The sequence below is a fragment of the Telopea speciosissima genome, chromosome 10, assembly GCF_018873765.1.
Source record: "Telopea speciosissima isolate NSW1024214 ecotype Mountain lineage chromosome 10, Tspe_v1, whole genome shotgun sequence".
Classification (NCBI taxonomy): domain Eukaryota; kingdom Viridiplantae; phylum Streptophyta; class Magnoliopsida; order Proteales; family Proteaceae; genus Telopea; species Telopea speciosissima.
This window is the reverse complement of record NC_057925.1, coordinates 49758184-49778344: the sequence shown is the minus strand read 5'-3', so window position 1 is coordinate 49778344 and position 20161 is coordinate 49758184. Positions and strand designations below refer to the sequence as shown.

The following is a 20161-nucleotide window of genomic DNA, read 5'->3' as shown; positions in this document are numbered from 1 at the left end:
TCTCCTCCTCTTATAAATGGCAAAAATAGGATAGATGGTTGGCTTTCACATGTATATTCACTTGTTGATACGTGCAGCGGAACCGAACTCATTACTAACTACACATAACTTACCAACTGAGGAAGCAGCAATCTTAAGGGTTTTGGTCCTGCACTTCTGGCAGCATATCCCCACCTTCATTACTAATTTCTGCTGCTTTTACATTACACCAATCATTACTATTATTTCTGCAGTTGATAAATAATGTCTAAAACTTGAAGAGGGCACTAGGAATTGGTGGGTATACCTTCATATTAATTCTTCAAGCTAGCCCTTTGATGATCTGGAAATGAGGATTATATGATTCTTCTATCTGAAACACTGAAACTAAGAGAGAGACAGAGAGAGAGAGAGAGAGGGAGAGAGAGAGAGAGGATAGAAAGGGCTAAGGTTCTCTCCTTCCTTAAATACTAAAAGAGTGATCAAACGAAGACAGAGAAGAGTGAAATTACATGGAAAAGAGGTCTGAACAAGTGATGAAGAATAGTCTTTGAGACTAAGGAGTGAAGAAGGGGGACGAAATTAAATTAAAAGACCGACTTTGGAGGCCACGTAAAAATGGATGGACCTATTGAGTTTTCCTTAAACCACCCAAGACACCTCGTCAACGGTTAGGTCTTTTTATTTTAATTTTTGTTTTATGGAACGGTTTGTTGTTGTTGTTTTTCTTCTTATTTTTATTTGGGAGAATGTTCTGTATGCCGCAACGTAAGCTGCGCCCAAGCACATGGATCTGTAACTCAAAGGGATATGGTGGTCATTGCACTCACCCCATTTGCCTGGGTACAACTTACAGCATACAGAACAACACCCTTTCTTATTAGGGAACTATTTTTCTACACAGGAGTGTGGTCTACGCCAACACTCCCTTGTGTCTATCTCTCTCCTTCTTAAAATAAGGGGACAGAGGTATCTTTTCACATGGAGAGGAGAGAGATAGACTCACGGGAGTGTGGCCGGACAGAGAATTTTTTTCCCTTCTTATTATTATTAAACTTGTAGTACTTTTCATAGTAAACAGGCTCCGCAAACCGCGTAGGATTAATGGAGTTTGGGATTTTTTGGGAGCTGGGTGGGTCCCTCTCCTTGGTAGAGACAACTAATTAAGTGTAAACCATTGAATGGGGAGCTGAGAAGACGAGAAGTTTATATAATAAACCACTGAAAAAGGACAGAAAGAGTGAAATGGCGAGGAAATTAATTTAATAATAGAAGAGAGAGAATAAATTTTTTCTTTTTTTGGGCAGAAGAAAAGAGAGAATAATTAAATTTTAGAAAAATAAAAGGATGGATCGTGTGTTTGATCAGATTGGTTATCAGTTTGTTGGGACTTTAGGAACCCCATTCCTGAATCTTAAATAAGTAATGGGGGTCCTCTTTCCTTTTCTCTGAGTCTCTGAAATAATTCTCCAACCGTCAATCTGTCTTATTTGTCGTACCAAAAAAAAAAAAATCTGTCTTATTTTTAGATTTTTCAAAAAAAAAATGAAATAAACACAAAGTTTTCCTTCACCCATAGGGGACAATTCACCCACCATCTTAGAAGTGACAAACACAACCAAGGATTTTGTATGTTCCAAAATACCGTCCCGATATTCATTCCCACCCTTCGATTCCATTCACTGTTGGTAGAGCGACACTCAATCCCTTACTTTATGGATATGGAACGAATATTCAATTTTCTTTTAAAAAAAAAAAAAAAAAAAAAAACCAATGTTATGATCTAGTAATACCGTGAACTAATCTAATTAACGGTCTATTGGTAATTCATCTTAGACACCCAAGTGGACCACCAACAACAAATAGCTTACTTTTTCCTTTAAGATTCAAAGTTGACATCATCATATGATTCATATATAATAATGGACTGAGTTTTCCTTCGGTCATGGGGATCGATTCACCACAATGGGTTCAAATGCGTGCAGAGTATCAAGAATGTATTTTGGGGAACAACACTAAAATCCATAGGGGTTTGTGAACCCTAAGATGGTAGTTGAACGTTTATCAGGCGGTGGAGGAAACTTTTGTCCTATAATAATATAGTTGGACGTATAATTGTCTATCACATGGATTTTTACCTTGTCAAATGCAGTGCATTGCCTAGTACACCTACATGGCGCATCGGATGGTGCACCACATAAGGAGAGTGATGGATTTTTATCCTCTCAAGTGTTGTGCACTGCCCGATGCATCACGTAGGTGCACTAGGTAGTGCACCGTACTTGAGACGATAAAGATTCCTATCATATGGTTAGGATTTTCCCAAGTTTGGTAGGAAGACGTATAGGATTGTTATTTTTAGGGACAATTTCTTAGATCTACTAGATAAAAATGGAAATTACTCGATAAGTAGGTTTCAAATTTGTTTTACATCCATTACTTACCCATTTTGAAAGGATTTACTCAATACCCAAAGTTGGTTAGTATTAATGCAACACAAGAAATTGCTCAGTTGGCAAGGACCAACACGCTACAAAGAAGAGGTCATGAGTTCAACTCTGTTTGAGGTCTACCTATCCAAAAAAGAAAAAGAAGAAGAAGAAAAGAATAAAATGAAAGTAAATTTCCAAAATTACCCCTAAAATCTATTTTAAACCATGGAATATAGAAAGAAAGTGGCCGTTTTTATTTTTATTTTTTATTGTTTCTCTCATTCATGTTTTTTTTTTGTATTTTTGATCAAGTTTCCTTCTACGCACTTTGAATGGGATCTCACTGCGGGGCGGGAGAGGGCGGAAATAGGTATCAGGGATGGTATTTTGGAACATACGAAAATCCTAGGAGAGGTTTGTGAACCCTAGGATGGTGGATGAACCATTCTCATTTTTATTTTTTTTAAATATGTTTCTATATTAGGGAGGGAATAATAGGATTTTTTTTTTACTCCTACAATTAAGGTGCACTCTCATCTGATTTATAATTTTTAAAACAAGTAAATGAGGGTGGGGCAATTTTGAAAGTTTGTTTTTATTTTATTCTTGCATGGCATGAGTACTAACCAACTTTGACGATTAAGTAAATCTTTTTAAAATAGAAAATAGTGGATGTAAAACAAATTTGAAATCTACCTATCTTGTAAATTCCTTTGTTATCTAGTGGATCTAAGAAATTTTCCCTTATTCTTATTTCCCTATATGTTTCTCTCAGGTTGTACAGAAGTCCAAAATGCTCTTGACAGGCCCATCCAACTACCAAAAATAGTGGGTGAAGGTGAAGACCGAGTCCAACAATTAAAGTGACAGCTTGTCCCTCCCTAATCTTGACTACCAGTCTACCACCAACACCAGATTCTGATCCTCTCCACATACATGGAGAATAATTACTCACCATAGACGCCCAAATATTGCCACCTGCCTTGATGTTTTTCTTTTCTCTTCTCTGAAGAGCTTGAATTTCCACTAGGGGTGCAATTGAACCGACTCAGACTGGGTTTTCTAAACCACAGCCCAACCTTAGAAGTTAGATCCCCTTAACTCAGTCCACACCCAGCCCAACCCAAGGTCAGGTTGGAATATCTCAATCCAAGCCTAACCTTATCGGGCTCAGCCTAACTCGACCTTGATTGACCTTGGTTGATTAGGCTCGGGTTGGCCTTGATTTACTTTGATAACCTTATTTTGAACTCTTCAAGGCAAGATAGGACTGGATTGGACCTATTGGAATATGAGGTAAACAAGCGCAAACTCCTAAAGAAATTTGAATATGGTTTCGGTTCAAGAAGAAGAAGAACTAACTTTGTATTCCATAGAAATCGAAGTGATCCAAGGAGATCGATATACGTATATTGAAGAGCAGAGTTTTTCTGCAGACTCACTTGCTTATTGTCATTGCAACTACTGCTCCTTTTTAATTTAGTTTTTCCACAAAGATGGAAAAATAAAAGGTTTAATACCCCTAAAATCTAAAATGGACCTAATATTCCTCATGCACACCTAAGGTTTTGACAATTTCACACACACCTCTTGAAAACTCCACGTAACCTAAAGCTATTTAAATCTAAGCCGTAAACTTTAGGCATTAAATGCTAATGGATTTGAAATTGAAGAATGTAATGTATAATTATATCCTCGTTAGGGTATAATTAAGAGGGTATAATTAATTATTAGGTAAATGACACCTAGGGTATCCAACGTTTGAAAAAATTATACCTTGATACCTAACATTTGAGAAATTGTAAGTAGGGTATCTATTTTTGTTTTTCCAATTATACCCTTAATCACTACCACCACTACAACCGTTACCGCCGTTATAACCACCACCACCACTGCTACAACCGTCACCACCGCTACCACACCCCCCCCCCCCCCCAACCCTCTGTTCCTTCCCCAACCCCCGCCCCACCCACGTTACTTCCATTGTCGCTGCAAGCCTCATCGCAAAATCACTGCAAACCCTTCCCCTTAGCGACCCTTGTAACCCACCCTCACTGTTCCCCACCATTACATCCCAACCCAAGCTACCCCACCGCTACATCTTGATTTGCTACCATCCCCTTATAGAACCTTTCGTCTGCCACCATCCTCACCATCTCCCCCCTTTTTTTTGTTTTTGTTTTTTAGCCTTTAGTCCCTGTCAATCCACTGGTTCTGCTTGTTGAGGAAAGGTGGGGGACGATCTCGGATACGAGCATGGTGTTGGCCACTGCAAGTGCGTGTTGGTGAAGGCAGCAGTAGCAAACAGAGAAATAGACCAGGACAATATGTGTGGCTGGGTGTTCGAGGCTGGGGTGCGCAGGCTGTAGTGGAAGGAGATAACGGAAGAGAGGGCGGCAGAGGAATTTCTCAGCAGGAACCAGCTTCAGGGCCCAATGGGATCTCCAGGGGACAAGGGAATCATGGATTTCTCTTGAGAAATGATTAATTTCCTAGGGTTAGCTTGCCTATATCTCTTTGAAACTGATATCGGCAAGCTAACCCTAGGTCATTCTCGTTGGAAAAACAGTATGGACAATTAATAATTTATTAAAGGAGAAGTATTTTTTGTGGGAGAGCGTGGCCCCTACATGTATGCTGAGACAAATAAGAATGTATGTCCCAAGCATCAGATGCGTAGTCGTTTTCATCTTTCATGGGAGTCATTTCGCCCCCCTGTCCTAGCATGGACGGTTTTCTGAGCAGTAGGGTTGGGTCAGCACTATGTGTTTACATTCTCCTTACATGAAATGGCCATGTTTCTTACTTAGCCCCCAAAAAAACAAAAAAGCCATGCTCCCGCTTAGATGTTTTTTTTACTCGATTTGTTTCACTGGCATATAAAAACATATCGGTGAATCCAAACAGTAGATTTTGCACAAAAAAAAAGTAAAAAATAAGAAACAAAAATGTTACCAAACGGGTTCTTGGTTTTTGCCTCTCAAACATTAAACAAACTGAGGATTTTTTTTTTATTTATTTAGTGCAACGAACGAATTAAGGATTGACAATAGAAAAAGGGGCAAACTTTATTCATTCACACTAGGATAATTGTCCGCCATAGATTTATGCTAGGTTAATCTTTTTTTTTCCTTTGGTAAACTACTAGATTAATCTTAACTGTTGAATAAAAATGAAAATGGAAATTGAAGACCGACTGTTGCGATGACAGCTAATTTGGTGAAGTATATTATTTTCTTATTTACCATTTGTGTGAACAACACTAAACATGGGTTGGGGATTCTTCCCGTTCGGAAGAATACGAAAGGATTTGCAGAGGATGGGGTGGACAAAGGGAGCAATTTGGATTCTCTATTGCCGAGCTATCCGGCAGAACCGTGCTGCCTAGACATGTCGAGACGTGTAATGACCGCCTTACCTCTGCTCGAGTGTCTTGCCCAAGTGGGGGTAAGGCGATCATTGCGTGCCTCACCATGTCTAAGCAGCACAGTCCTGCCGGGCAGCTCGGCAGTAAAGGATCTGAATCCGAAATAGGAGCGTAAATGCCGCTGGAGATGCGCTAGTTGCAACAACAGCACCGCCAGCGCATCCGGCCGTTTTCCCACCTGTCTTAGCTTTATAAACGAATCATTGCTGCTTTACAAATAATCACTTAACTAAGATGAGAAAATGAACTCATAGAAGAACAAACTTGGAAAGTGTGAGCAGGAAGTTGCCAGCCATGGCGCCTCACCATAACTGCTGAAAATGGTTCCGCAGCAAAGAGCCAAGCACTGATCGATCCAACTCAGATCATAACCCCGGGCAGAAAAAAGACCCTAAAAAACCTCCCTCCCTCTCGTTGTCTTTCACGAGGTTCCTTCTGCGTGATTTTTTTATTTTCTTTCAACCGGTTATCTATCACATGACAGCAGGTAATAGGTTTATTCTTGGCCAACAGAATGATGCAGGACAAGGCAGCCACCTTCATTGACAAACCTCCATCTATGATCAATCCCTCACAGGGAATTACTTATTGGACACCTCCTATACAAGGATATGCCAAGCTAAATTCTGATGGTACTTTCATTAAAGGAACAGCTTCTGATTATGGTGCTCTCATTCGAGATGATAAAGGTTTTTTTCATGGCAGGTGTTGCTCTCAAAGAAATTCCAAGATCTGCCATTTATTTTGAATGTGCAGCCATGAGACTAAGCCTGTTGCTTGCTTTGGAGTTGGAGATCCATGATTTGGTGGTGGAATCAGATTGTGCAGATTTAATTAAATATATCAGACATCTTTATAATCCACCATGGGAAATTTTACCACTTATGCAAGACATTTGAAGCTTTCTTTCACACTTTCATTCTGTTATTATTTTGCATGTGCGATATGCAAACTCTTCAACGCATCTCTTAGCTGCTTTTGGAATTTCATTTTATGATTAATTTCTTTGTAAATGGGTGGGTATGCCCCCTACTTTCTTTGGGATGTACTTGAACTTGATCGTGGGTTTATTTCTAATGCATAACTTTCCATTTGACAAAAAAAAAAAAAGACAATAGGTTATAGGTTTTCAAGGTTCTTACATTCGACGGTTGAGATCAATATGATATAAGATCAACGGTTCAAAATAATTCTGGTGTGAATAAATTTGCAACTCCGTGATGTTGCTATCAATTTTTGTGGTAGATTAGATAATCGGTCTGATCTAATTGTTTCTAAGCTAGTTTGTGGTGAAAATAGAATCGAATTAGGAATCAGGATCAACCGATGAATCAGTAATGACTAAGAATCGTCCGATTAGGATCCAATCCAATTTTGATTCAAGCACCAACGATTAGGACTGGTGAAAATGGGGGTTGCTGTTAGCCGATTCCACCGATTCACTAATCCGATTCCCAATTCTTGAAACCCTACGAGTGCAACAATGAGGTGTGCTAGAATGGTTTCATTTACAGGAAACAAGGTAGTGAAAATGTGTTACTATATACCTGTCACTGACGGCCACAGGAACCTTTTCCATTTATTAATTGTTTTTGGACTAAGTCTTGCACTCATCTTCTCCTTTATCAATCTGTCCTTTCTGGGTTTTTTCTGAAGTCATTGTTAAAATGTTGAGTCATTGTTTGGTTTTTCGTGGTGAAGTCATTGTCAATATATTTTATTTTTGATGAAACGATAAATTTATATTACTAAAAAGATGGTAAAGAAGTACATTGTTCATACATACAAGTAAGAGATTATGTAGCAGTTAGTTTGGCCTTATATTTTAGTCAGGTTAGAATTCTGTCATTAGTTATGTTACCTTGAGAAATATCCTTGGACAATTCCAAGACCTGCAAAAACATAAGTTAGTAGTTCGTAGGGCCAAGGAGATCGGGATGGAGTTGGAAGAAGTCCAGGCAATGATTTGTCAGAACACCAAACTTCTTTTAGCTTCAGACCTCTCTTGTTAGCAAAATTTAACCCGGTCATTATCTCAACCAGCTCTGGTTCCATATCATGACATTTCTTAGTGAAACCTATACTGATCAAAATGAGTTTGCCATCTAACAAAATACCAAAGGCCCATCCAGAAAAGATTAAGTCTTTGGAGTCAACGCCTGCGAATAACAAAATAGAAAATTCTAAAAGAGGTAAATCAGGCATGGAAGAAATAAACATATCCTCCAAACAAGAGTCATTTATAGATAGGGATGAAATTGGGGTTGGGCAGATATGGATATCCTGCAGTCAAGTATTAACCTTTTTCTAAAGAAAGAGGATTAGGTTTAACAGACCTAAAATATAAATTGTTCCTAACTTCCCAAATACAGTACCAAGTAATAATAAACATAGAAAAAACCTAGTTGAGAGTGGTCTTATCAAGCATGAAGAGAGAAAAGTAGACAAACATAACTGTTCCATTGAAGGATGGATAAGAAACTCGGTTCTCAGCCCCAGAGGACCAGTTGCCCAGATATGTTTAACCCAATCACAAAAGAAGAAGATATGCCAGAGGGTCTCATTACAAGTGTCACATAGTGCACAAGTGGGGTCGACCTGAATTCATTTTGAAACAATATCCTTAACTGGAAGCCCTGCATTTAATACACACTAGAAAAACATTTTAAACTTAGGATGCAAATTAAGTTTTCAAAAAAAATTCCACCAATTGAAAGAAGAAAAATCATGGTTAGGGGAATTAGAAATGAGAAAGTTAGGTGCTCGTTTAGTATTAAACCGACCACCCTTAGCAAGGGTGCACCACCAAGTATCAGGAGAATCAGAAATGGGGATGATAGAGATGGTTTGGGCATGATCAGGGACAAGCTGTCTTAGCTGATCAGTATTCCAAGAGAGGGAATTGGTATAAAACAAACAAAGTTTCTCAGGGTGAGTTCGGTGGGAAGTATTTAAATGGATTGAGAAACCAAGAATAGAAGAAATCCAAGGGTCAGTCCAAAAAAACGTATTCTGACCATTACCAATCCTTCTAAAAGTAAAGGACCGTAGAGTTCCAACAACCTTGGTTATACTATTCCAAGGTTGTCAATATGTTTAGTCTTTTTTTTGATAAAATTATCAATATGTTGAGTCATTCTTCGAGGAGTGAAACTTTTGAGACGAAAAAGATGTGACCATATTTTATGTGACAAAACATTAGGTTTTTAGCCACATATTACATATTTCTGGCGCTAAAAGGTCATTAGTCAAGTAGACAAGGGCATGGTAGAAAATGACAAGAATCGATCGCAAGTCATCCGAGTCAAATTAGATTCCTTCTTTTTATCCGAGTCACAACAAATTTGACAAGTCCAATCATAAAAAATAAAAAATAAAACAAAAAAAAAAACCCATTAAACTATTCAACTTGATCGAGTAAAATGGAAAAAAATACTAGAATCCTCATGTTCGATAGTTTGTTGATGGAAAATGAAACCCTAAGTTCCTTTGCAACTTGTTGATGGCTAACAATTGTGAGTCTTTGCATTTGATTATCAAATTATTCCTAAATTAAATGGTGTACAAAATTGACCTATATCGAACTTGTAATATAAGAAGAATACATATCTATTTAATCAATCACATTGGTCCTCATGAATAAACCCCACCCCTTTTTTGGGATGAGGGTGAGGGGGAGGGGGAGGATTTTCCATTTCTGTTTTCTCGTTGATGAACCACTAGACACTTTTTTTTGGTAAAAATGAACCACTATACACTTGTAAACGAAAAAAGTTGATGAACAATGAATTCGTAACATATATAATAGAAACTTCAAGAAATTTCTTCCAAACTTTTCAATGAACAACAAAAATTAATTGATATGTTTTTTTTTTTTTTAATTTTTTATGCTTTCATATTTTTTTTACTATTTATAATATGCATTATATTTAAAAATAAAAAAATATGACTCGCCCTAACTATAAAAGTCAAGTCAAATCTATATATGACGAAAACCTTATTTGTTGTAGATCTTTACAATACTTCGAGCTTCATTGAACTGAGTCCAGATCCTCTTCAGCGTCATTGAAGAGGATTCCTCTCCAATGACCTTCTCCTAATGCCACGTCTGATGTCAATTAACGGAGAGTTAACTTCCATTTCCTTTTTTTTTTATTCTTTTTTCTATTTTTCTTTGTCCTCTCTCCTTTTATTTTAGGAAATCATAAATCGTGATTGAATTGAAAAAGATAATTAAGATAGAGCCCTATAATTAATAATTTATTGTAGGAGAAGTATTTCCTGTGGGAGAGTGTGGCCCCTACATATATGCAGGGACAAATAGGATTGTATGTCCCAAGCATCATGTGGGCAGCCATTTTCATCTTTCATGGGAGTCATTTCGCCTCCTGTCCCAGCATGGACGGTTTTCTGAGCAACAGGATAGGGTCAACACCATGTGTCTTCTTTCTCCTTGCATGAAATGGTCATGCTTCTTACTTGGACGAAATTTCGCAGTTACACTAGTAGCAGGAATGTTCTTGCTACAAGTCTGGCAACCAAGGAAATGGGATCTTAAGGGGTATTTTAGAAAATACCAAAACCTAGGAGGGTATTTATAAACCCAAAGAGGGAAGTGAATTATCCCATTTCCTTGGCTGCTAGCCTTGTAGCAGGAACATTTGTGCTATAAGTGTAGCAGCAAAATTTTTTCCTACTTGGTTCCCCCCCCCTTGGATCCTGTCAATCCGGGCAGCGTGCAGCAGTGTGCAGTGCCTGGGATTGAATAGGCATTTTTACCGCCTTGCCCCTTGTTGAACGCCCTGCCCAAGCAAGGGTAAGGCGGTCAAAGTACCTACTCAATCCCAGGCGCTGCACAAGTGCTGCACGCTGCTCGGATTGACAGGATCTTCCCCCCCCCCCCTCCCCTCCCCCACCCACCGTCCCAAAAAAAAAAAAAAAAAAAAAAAGCCGTGCTATCAATTGGTTTTCGCCTCTCAAACAGTTGACGAATTGAGGATTTTTTATTTTTTTGGTGCAACGAACTAACTAAGGATTGACAATTGAAAAAGGGGCAAAAGGTCCCAACACCCGCGCAACAGGATAATTGTCCGCCATATATTTATGCTAGGTTAATTTATTTTTTGATAAACTGCACGGTTAATCTTAACCGTTGAATGAAAATGAAAATGAAAGTGGGAACAGAAGACCGCCTGTTGCGATGACAGCCAGTTTGGTGAAGTGTATTATTTGAGTAAATTACTCCCCTCCTCCCCTCGATTATGCTCGAATGACTAACCCCTCACCTGGGCCGGGTATTGCGTAATGACTCTCCCTTCCTATGTATTAACAAGATTCTATCAACCGTACCCATTCCGTTAAAAATGGCTGTTACGTGTTAAAAAAAGACCATATTACCCGTTGAAAGTTAAGTGTTAGAAAGAGACCATATTACCTTCTGAGGGTCAAGTCTTACAAAGGGTAATATGGTCTTTTTCTAACACTTAACTTTCAGAGGAGTTGAAACCGTCTACAACTCAAATCTCTTGGACTTGCAACTCATATCGGCTTGGATTTGCAACTCCCATCTCGGCTTGGACCTGCAACTCCCATCTCGGCTTGGACCGGTATCGCCCTTGATGAATCAAAGTAGTCCTGGCAAAAGACGGCCTATTGACGGTGATCCAAATGCAGGCCATCGTTGTCGGTAAAAACAACCTGAATAATCCCTTTGTCCCTTTGTCAACCCGATTTCAAAACCCAAAACCACCATGAACAGCGGCAAAATTGGCTACTACTGGATGCAGAAAATGCCAACGACCCTCCTACTAGCATCCTAAAGGCTGGAACAGAGGAAGAATCGTCAAAGCAGAATTCTACACTGTAACACAAGACGAAATCCAACTCTGATAACGGTGCGCCGAGATCTAAGAAACCCATTTCGCGCCATCTCATTTATGGGTTTTCGTTCTTTTAATCCCTTTCCTCATGATTTGTCGTACCAAAAGGTTACGAATAACTGTGAATTCTTCATTTCCTGCGATTTTACCAGTGGGTTTTTTTTTTTTTTTTTGTGTGAATTCTGTTAAGATTTTGGTGCGGCATTTCCTGATCTGTGCAAAACGAGAGAAAATTTTTTGGATCTTTTGAGAATCCTTGGTTTTCGAAGGGTTACAGGTGAGGGTATGATGAGAGTTCTTTAGGATTGGAAGGATTTAGGGTTTTCTTGGATTGAGGAAAATTATTAGTGATGTAGTTAGATAAAAGTGGGGGCAGTGGAAATGGAAATCACCAGTTTGCGTTAGATCGAATGTGTGATAGCAGGGAGAACAATTAGACGACAATGTCCAATAATTTGCTTTTGTTCCCTGTGTCATCTTTTTTTTCGACGGTGGCGTTAATTATATTGAACATCATGTTTCTAAATTTTATACCCTTACAGGCGTGGCGATCAAGTGTGGTGTCGATGTAAAAAACAAAAACTTGGGTGGAAACCAGTTGGTGCTGTTTGATTGTTCAAATCATTTTGTTTTCTAATTTCTTATTCGTATAGTTCATCTGAGTTGGGAGCAAATGGCATTGCAGGTAGAAGAAGAAGAAGAAGAAGAAGAAGAAGGGCATTAACGAGGGTAATCTTGGGATATCACAATCATAAGGGTATTTGTGGGTTTAAATGAATATATTTAAGGTGATGTCATCACTTAACAGCCATTTTTAACGAAATGGATACTGTTGATAGAATCTTGTTAATGCAGGGGAGGGGAGAATCATTACGCAATACCCAGGGGAGGGGTTTGTCATTTGAGCATAATCAAGGGGAGGGGAGAGTAATTTACTCTTATTATTTTCTTGATTGCCATTTGTGTGAACAACACTAAACATGGATTGCACGTTTGGGGGAGGAGAGAGAGAGAGAGAGAGAGAGAGAGAGAGAGATCAACGGTTCAAAACAATTCTTGTGTGAATAAAATTGCAACCCCGTGGTAAATTTTTTGGTAGATCAAATATTTTTTAAGTTTTGTTGGGACTTTGGAAATAGCGTGCCTATTCCTGAATATGAGCAAATGGTATAGACGTCTTTACCTGTTTTGGTTCCGGACACAATTTTTTTGTCATTTGGGATTGTAAGCCCCTTCACGGTGATGTATTACGACTCTACTTTGGGCTCTTTACGCCTCTCTATTTTATAACTGCTTGTTAACCAAAAAAAAAAATGATTATAACTTTTAACCCACCAAAAAAAAAAAAATATAGAGGGGTGCATAGGGTTTAAAAAATCGTAATTGGGGATGGAATCGTTTAGAGTTGATTCTTGATTCGAATCGGATTTAAGTCGGTCCGATCCAATTGTTTCTAAGCTAGTTAGTGATGAAAACAGAATCAAATTAGATATCGGGGTCGGTCCAATTCAAGGTGGATTATAAAGAAAATGACTAGGAATCATCCGACTATGATCCAATCCAATTTCAATTCAAGCAACAATGATTAGGAAGGATGAAAATTGGGACAGCTGTCAACCGATTCCACCAATTCACTGATCCAATTCCCAATTCTTGAAACCCTAGGAGTGCAACAATGAGGTGTGCTAGCATGGTTTCATATACAAGAAAAAAAATAGTGATCAATATCATTTCACATGAAGAGGAGAGATATAAAGAGAAAATGTGTTTACCATGCCCGTTCCTGACGGCCAAAGTGCTTTTGGACCAAGTTGATCTTGTACTCAGTCTTCTCCTTCATCAATCTAGAGTCCATCTCACGTTGTCCTTTTTGCGTTTTTCCGAAGTCATTGTTTAGTTTTTCATGGTAAAGTCATTGTCAATATGTCTAGTCATTTTTAAGAGTGAAACTTTTGTGATGAAAAAATATATTTTTAGCCACATCACATATTTCTGTCGCTAAATGGTCAAGAGTCAAGTACACAAGGGCAAGTCATCCGAGGCAAATGAGATTCGATCTTTTCATCCAAGTCACAACAAATTTTACAAAAAAAAAAAACCCATTAAATTATTTAATCGAGTAAAATGGAAAAAATCCTTGAGTCCTCATGTTCGATAATTCGTTGATGAAAAATGAAACCCTATGTCCCTCAACAACTTGTTGATGTCTAACAATTGTGAGTCTTTGCATTTGATTATCAATTATTCCTAAATTAAATGATGTATAAAATGAATCTATATAGAACTTGTAATACAAGATGAATATGTACGTATCTATTTAATTAATCACACCAATCCTCATGAATGAACTCCACGAGGGTGAGGATGAGGGGGGGATTTTATTTTTGTTTTCTGTTGATGAACCACTATACACTAGTAAACAAAAAAACTTGATAGAACAATGAATTCATAACATATATAATAGAAACTTCAAAAAATTTCTATCAAACTTTTCACTGAAGAACAAAAATTAATTGATATGTTTTTTTTTTTTAATGTAATTTTTTATGTTTTCATATTTTTTGGTGACCGAAGAATAAATCAAACTGATGAAAACAAGGAAAAGTGTTTGATTCTAATCATTTGTTACTTTGAACCACACAAATGTTATTAAAACTCCATCCACCAATCATTACTTACTATAATAAGGGTACAAGTGAAAGGACTCAACCGCATAGTACGTACCAATCTGTAACGGCCTAAACAAAATAATAATCTACCCTATTCCTACGATGCATTATCCAGTGCATCATACTTAATTAACCGTCCACTCAACATTTGAAAGAATAAAAAGACACCATTGTTCATGTTTTTACGGTTGGATTAGTAACTATTCAGTATCCTTCACGTTCACATGACAGAGCAGAAACTTGGAGTTGTTGGTTCGTAAACCATATCATATCCTACGAATTGCGGATGACAATAATATTGAATAGCTTGAAGATCAACGGTTGATTTCTCCTTCTCCTTCTCCTTCTTTTCATCATCTGATTTTTTTACTTCATCAAGGGTTAAGATTTGTGTGTGCCCAACCTTTTTCCTCAAACACTTGGCCAGACGAATGCTGTCAACATTTTCTCCAATCACCACCACTTTGTCTTTCTCGTCTCCTTCTAACTTCACTTCCTCCACCCCTTCATATATCAATTATTAATTTCATCCTTTGATCAGTACTACTACCACTACTAAATTTCAATCAGAAACATTAAATAAAATAACTTTACTATACTAAGTACTAACGAGAATGGATCATCTGCATGTAGTCACGTACCATCAGATGCACGTACATGTGAGAGCCAATCACATTTTAATTTTGTTTCCATAAAAATCCCTCCTCCTCTTGTAAATGATAAAAATAGGATAGATGATCGGCCCTCACATGTATGTTCACCTGTTGATACGTGCAACGAAACTGAACTCATTACTAACTACTCAGAACTTACCGACGGAGGAAGCAGCAATCTTAAGGACTTTGGTTCTGCACTTCTGGCAGCTCATCTCCACCTTCATTACTACTTTCTGCTGCTTTCACATTACACCAATCATTATTATTATTTCTGCAGTTGATAAATAATGTCTAAAACTTGAAGAGGGCACTAGGAATTAGTGGGTATACCTTCATATTAATTCTTCAAGCTAGCCCTTTGATGATCTGGAAATGAAGATTATATGATTCTTCTATCTGGAACACTGAAACTATAAGAGAGCGAGAGAGAGAGAGAGAGAGAGAGAGGGGAGGATAGAAAGGGCTAAGGTTCTCTCCTTCCTTAAATACTAAAAGAGTGATCAAACGCAGACAGAGAAGAGTGAAATTACATGGAAAAGAGGTCTGAACAAGTCATGAAGAAAAGTCTTTGAGACTAAGGAGCGAAGAAGGGGACGAAATTTAATTACAAGACCTACTTTGGAGGCCACGTAAAAGTGGATGGACCGACCCCTTGAGTTTTCTTTAAGCCACCCAAGACACGTCGTCAACGGTTATGTCTTTTTATTTAAATTTTTGTTTTATGGAACGGTTTGTTGTTGTTCTTCTTATTATTATTATTATTATTAAGGGTGAATGTTTTCTGTGCCGTAGCGCAGGATGCGCCCAGACTCATAGGCCTACCACTCAGGGGGGCAAGGTGGTCATTGTGCCCATCCCTATGTGCCTGGGCGTAGCCTGCACTGCGGCACAAAGAACAGCACCCCTTAAATTTTTGTGCACTGCACGGTTATGTCTTTTTATTTAAAGTTTTGTTTTATAGAAGGAGAGTGATGAATTTTTATCCTCTCAAGTATTGTGCACTGCCCGATGGATCACGTAGGTGAACTGGACAGTGCACTGTACTTGAGACAATAAAGATTCCTATCACATGGTTAGGATTTTCCCAATTTTGGTAGGAAGACGTATAGGATTGTTATATTTATTTCACTATGTTTCGGTTCAGAATTGTGATTCCTCTCTCTCAGGTTGTACAAAAGTCCAAAAAGCTCTTGACAGGTCCATTCAATTACCAAAAATAGTGGGTGAAAGTGAAGACCGAGTCCAACAATTAAAGTGACAAAGCTTTTCCCTCCCTTATCTTGATAACCAACACCAGATTCTGATCCTCTCCACATACATGGAGAATAATTACTCACCACATATGCTCAAATATTGCCACCTGTCTTAATGTTCATAACTTAAAAACTTCTATCAATTATTTCTTTCCTCTACTCTCAAGAGCTTGAATTTCCACTAGGGGTGCAATTGAACTATCTCAGACCGGGTTTTCTAAAACCCCAGCCCAACCTTAGACCCCCTTTAACTTAGTCCACGCTCAGCGTAATTCAAGGTCGGGTTGGAATATCTCAGTCCAGGCCTAACCTTGTCAGGCTTAGCCTAACTTGACGTTGATCGACCTTGGTTGGTCAGGCTGGTCGGGTCGGCCTTGATTGACTTTGATAACCGTATTTTTTACATTTCAAGGCTACATAGGACTGGATTGAACCTGTTGGAATATGCGGGAAACAAGCGTGAACTCCTAAAGAAATTTGAATCTAGTTTCGATTCACAAAGAACAAACTTTGTATTCCATAGAAAATCAAAGTGATCCAAGGAGATCGGTATTCATATATCGAAGAACTGAGTTTTTCTGCAAACTCACTTGTCTATTGTCCTTGCAACTGCTGCTTCCTTTTAGTTCACTTTTCCACAAAGATTGAGATAAAAAAAAAAAAAAGGGAAATTTATGAAACACCCCTTGAAAATGGGTCGAAACTCGGATCACCCCTAGAAATTTGAAAATACTCAGATCACCCCCTGGAATAGAGCCCAATACTCAGATTCAACCCTACTATTAGTGGTCCACCGCTAAACGATGAAGTCAGCCATTTAAATAATTTTTAAAACCCTAAACTACCCTTGTGCAATGTAAAGTTACAATATTACCCTTGTTGAGAAAACCCCCCCAAAGTCTAATGTTATCTTCTTCGTTCTTCACTCTCTTCCCAAAACCTGCAACTCCAAAAGTGAACTTCGCCGGACTGAAGAAAGACAATGAATTTCCTCTTCTTCCTATTTGCTTTTCTTCTTCTTCTTCCGCCAGCACCACCATCATCACCACCATTGCAGCCGTCGATCCTCTTCCACCGCCATGGCTGCCACCAATCAAACCCTCTTCGCAGCAGCAACATAAGAGGTTTTTTTGATCTGCCATCCAACCCCTCACCCCAGCTATTGTACATCACCACAGTCCCGCCATCATCCACCTCAATCACCCACTGCCAAACATCTCACCGCTGTACACCACCGCAACAAGCCCAGCTCTACCCCGTCCCTATGCATCCCATGTGCATTGTAAATCTGTGGCGAAGCAGAAACGAAATCCCTCAAACCCATCTGAAACGGCAACCTACGTACCACTAGTTTCTCTGATAAATGTAAAAATAACCCACAAAACCATTTTCAAAATTGGTGGAAACCATAATGATGAGATGCATACAGAGTTTGCAATAGAAACAAGAGCCATGAATTTAATCGCTAGTCAAAGAATCCAAAAGTGAAAAAACAATCGAACCAACAAAACCCAATCCAGATTACTCATAATATGGAATCTTGAAGGACAAAAACGAAAGTAGAAAAATCAGGCTTTATTGTTCATCTTTCCAAGCACAAGTGCATGTTGGTGTTTGATTTGTTCAATAAAAAAGAACGAAGAAATGAACTCCAAAATCAAACGGGTTCTGCCAAAATTCCAGGGACGACGCAGGTTGAAGGGCTTGGTGATTGTGACGATGCAGCGCAGGAGGCCACTGTGCTTGCACTTGCAGACCAACGTTAGGGCTCGTCCCAGGTTCTTAGTAAAGTCGGAGAAGATGCAGTGGACAGGGCGCTCGTACAAGGAAGAGGTGGGTCAGTGGGTGAGTGCTTATTTGTCTCTCCCTCCTCTGCTCTCTCTGTCACCCAAATTCCTGAAAAAATCTAACCAAGGGACTTGGGGTGGAGATGAACAGTGACTCTCCTAGCCTTTACCTTTCCAGTCTTTTAGGCCTAGAAGAAGAAGAAACGTAGAGAGGAAGAAGAGGAGATCTGTGTTGAAAGAAGAAAAAAAAATTAGAAAACCAGAAGAAAGACGAAAAAGTATGAGGTTAGCCAATTAAAGGTTTCTTTTCAGCTTTTCTTCCCAGGGTTATTGAAACCCTAAGTAAAGAGAAGCAGCGGCGGCGGCGGCGGTGGTGGTGGCAGTGGTGGTGGCGGTGCTGCCAGCGGAGTTGCAGGGAAGGGGTGGGGTATCTTAGGTTGAAGATGAAGGAAAGGGTAGTATTGTAAATTTAATTCTAATGATTTAGTACAAGGGTAAAATAGTCTTTTTACACCAATAACTAACAGCAGACTAACACCTTTAGTATAGAGGGGGTGATCTGAGTATTTTTAAATTTCAAGGGGTGATCCGAGTTTCGACCCATTTTTAGGGGGTGTTTCGTAAATTTCCCTAAAAAAAAAAGAGAGAGGTGACTGATAGAAAGTTTTTTCGGTCACATGAGTGGGACTAGTGGCTTTATTAAAGCATATGTGGAGAGTAATAACTCTCCACATACAGGGAGAGGTTCTAGACTCCCAATCCTAAGTGCCCAAAGGGGTAAGAGAGCTCTGCCTGGATGCGTAGACCCTGCACCAATGCAAGAGCCAATGAGAGTAGATGGACATTGTTGCGGCGAAATCCGAGCTGATGCTCTCTTGGTTGACCTATCCTGTACAAGAGAACATTCACACGACAAAGAAGTGCTGGCTTGAACCGATTAGGACGCTCCGATGCCTAAGTCAAATATTTGCAACAGATAAAAACTCAAATCCAAAGAATAGAAAGTGAGAGATTGGCAGCGTTCCATATAGTGGTAGGTGCCGTCTCTAGGGAGAGACACATATTGATCCGAGAGTCACAAGGATGTATGTGTGACCTTAACTGGTTCTGTACTCTGGTCAGGTTAACTTACCATACGAGTTAACTTACTTGTTACTCAAGTTTTAGGGTTTATCTGACACGTTTGTCGATCGTGTATGACATGGAGTCGTATGCTAAATGGTAAATGTGTGAGCTGTCCAAGCAAGCTAGGCCGACTCTTGAACTCAGTATCCTGGTCGACTCAGTAATTAGTTTGGAGTGATCTTTTTGGGTTAGTGTTTGATATCCGACCCGAGTGATCGAATATGGAGTAAGATGACTCGCCCAAGACTTATATAGTTCGGTATGGGTCGGATATCTGGTTCGACCATCTTCTTGACTTGCCATGTGTTGTTTAAGGATTGGTTGGACATAACATGGTTCATCAGATATCAACATGGATGAGATTTTTTAATTAATGGGCGTGGGTTGGTAATTTTATACATTCCTATGTACAAGGCCGACGTATGCTTCATTTTCCCTAAGGGTGTCAATTTGAAATCGAAATCGTATACCGAAACTGAAACCACCTGCGTAAAACCGTACCAAATCGTACCGTTGCAAAAACGGTACAGTACGATATGGTCAAATGATATTGACCACGGTATGGTATGGTATTGGTATTGGGTACAATACCATCGGTATGTACAGAAACCGTACCATTATACCAAAATGGTACCAAAACCGTACCGTTTTGGGGGTATACCTGTAAAATATTAAAAAAAAAAATACCTAAAGTCTAAATGGCCAAGACTAACTCCTAAAAAACTAAAACCTAAAAACCCTATTGAAGGAAGTGTGTGCTCCGGCTCTCACCCATCTCAGAACTATGTGCGCATCCTTCTATGGATTGATGTGAAAAACCCCCATTTGTAGAAGAGCAAAGCTTCAGAGATCGAGAGACCTGATTTCAGAGGCATAACCAAATCCATGAATGTGGGGGGAATCGATCTTGCGTGGAGCGCGACATCCGTCCCTTTTCCAGTCATCTTCGTGCTT

General features: G+C 39.0%; 1 protein-coding gene and 1 long non-coding RNA gene across 2 annotated transcripts in view; both read right to left on the bottom strand.

Moving 5' to 3' along the window:
• LOC122642178 overlaps window positions 1-14717 on the bottom strand; it is a 38636-nt gene extending 23919 nt beyond the window's left edge. The window contains exons 1-2 of the long non-coding RNA XR_006330020.1: window positions 14706-14717; window positions 13897-13905 (exon numbers count right to left, since the gene is read on the bottom strand). This is a non-coding gene — a long non-coding RNA (uncharacterized LOC122642178). The remainder of the gene's footprint in view (window positions 1-13896; window positions 13906-14705) is intronic.
• Window positions 14718-15378, bottom strand: LOC122643689 (disease resistance protein Pik-1-like; the record flags this gene model as incomplete). Its single annotated transcript, XM_043837285.1, has 3 exons — window positions 15373-15378; window positions 15200-15278; window positions 14718-14890 (listed from the first exon to the last, which is right to left on the bottom strand). Coding segments are annotated over exons 1-3 (258 nt in total), but the record flags the coding sequence as incomplete, so codon positions are not given.
• Between the last annotated feature and the right edge of the window lie 4783 nt (window positions 15379-20161).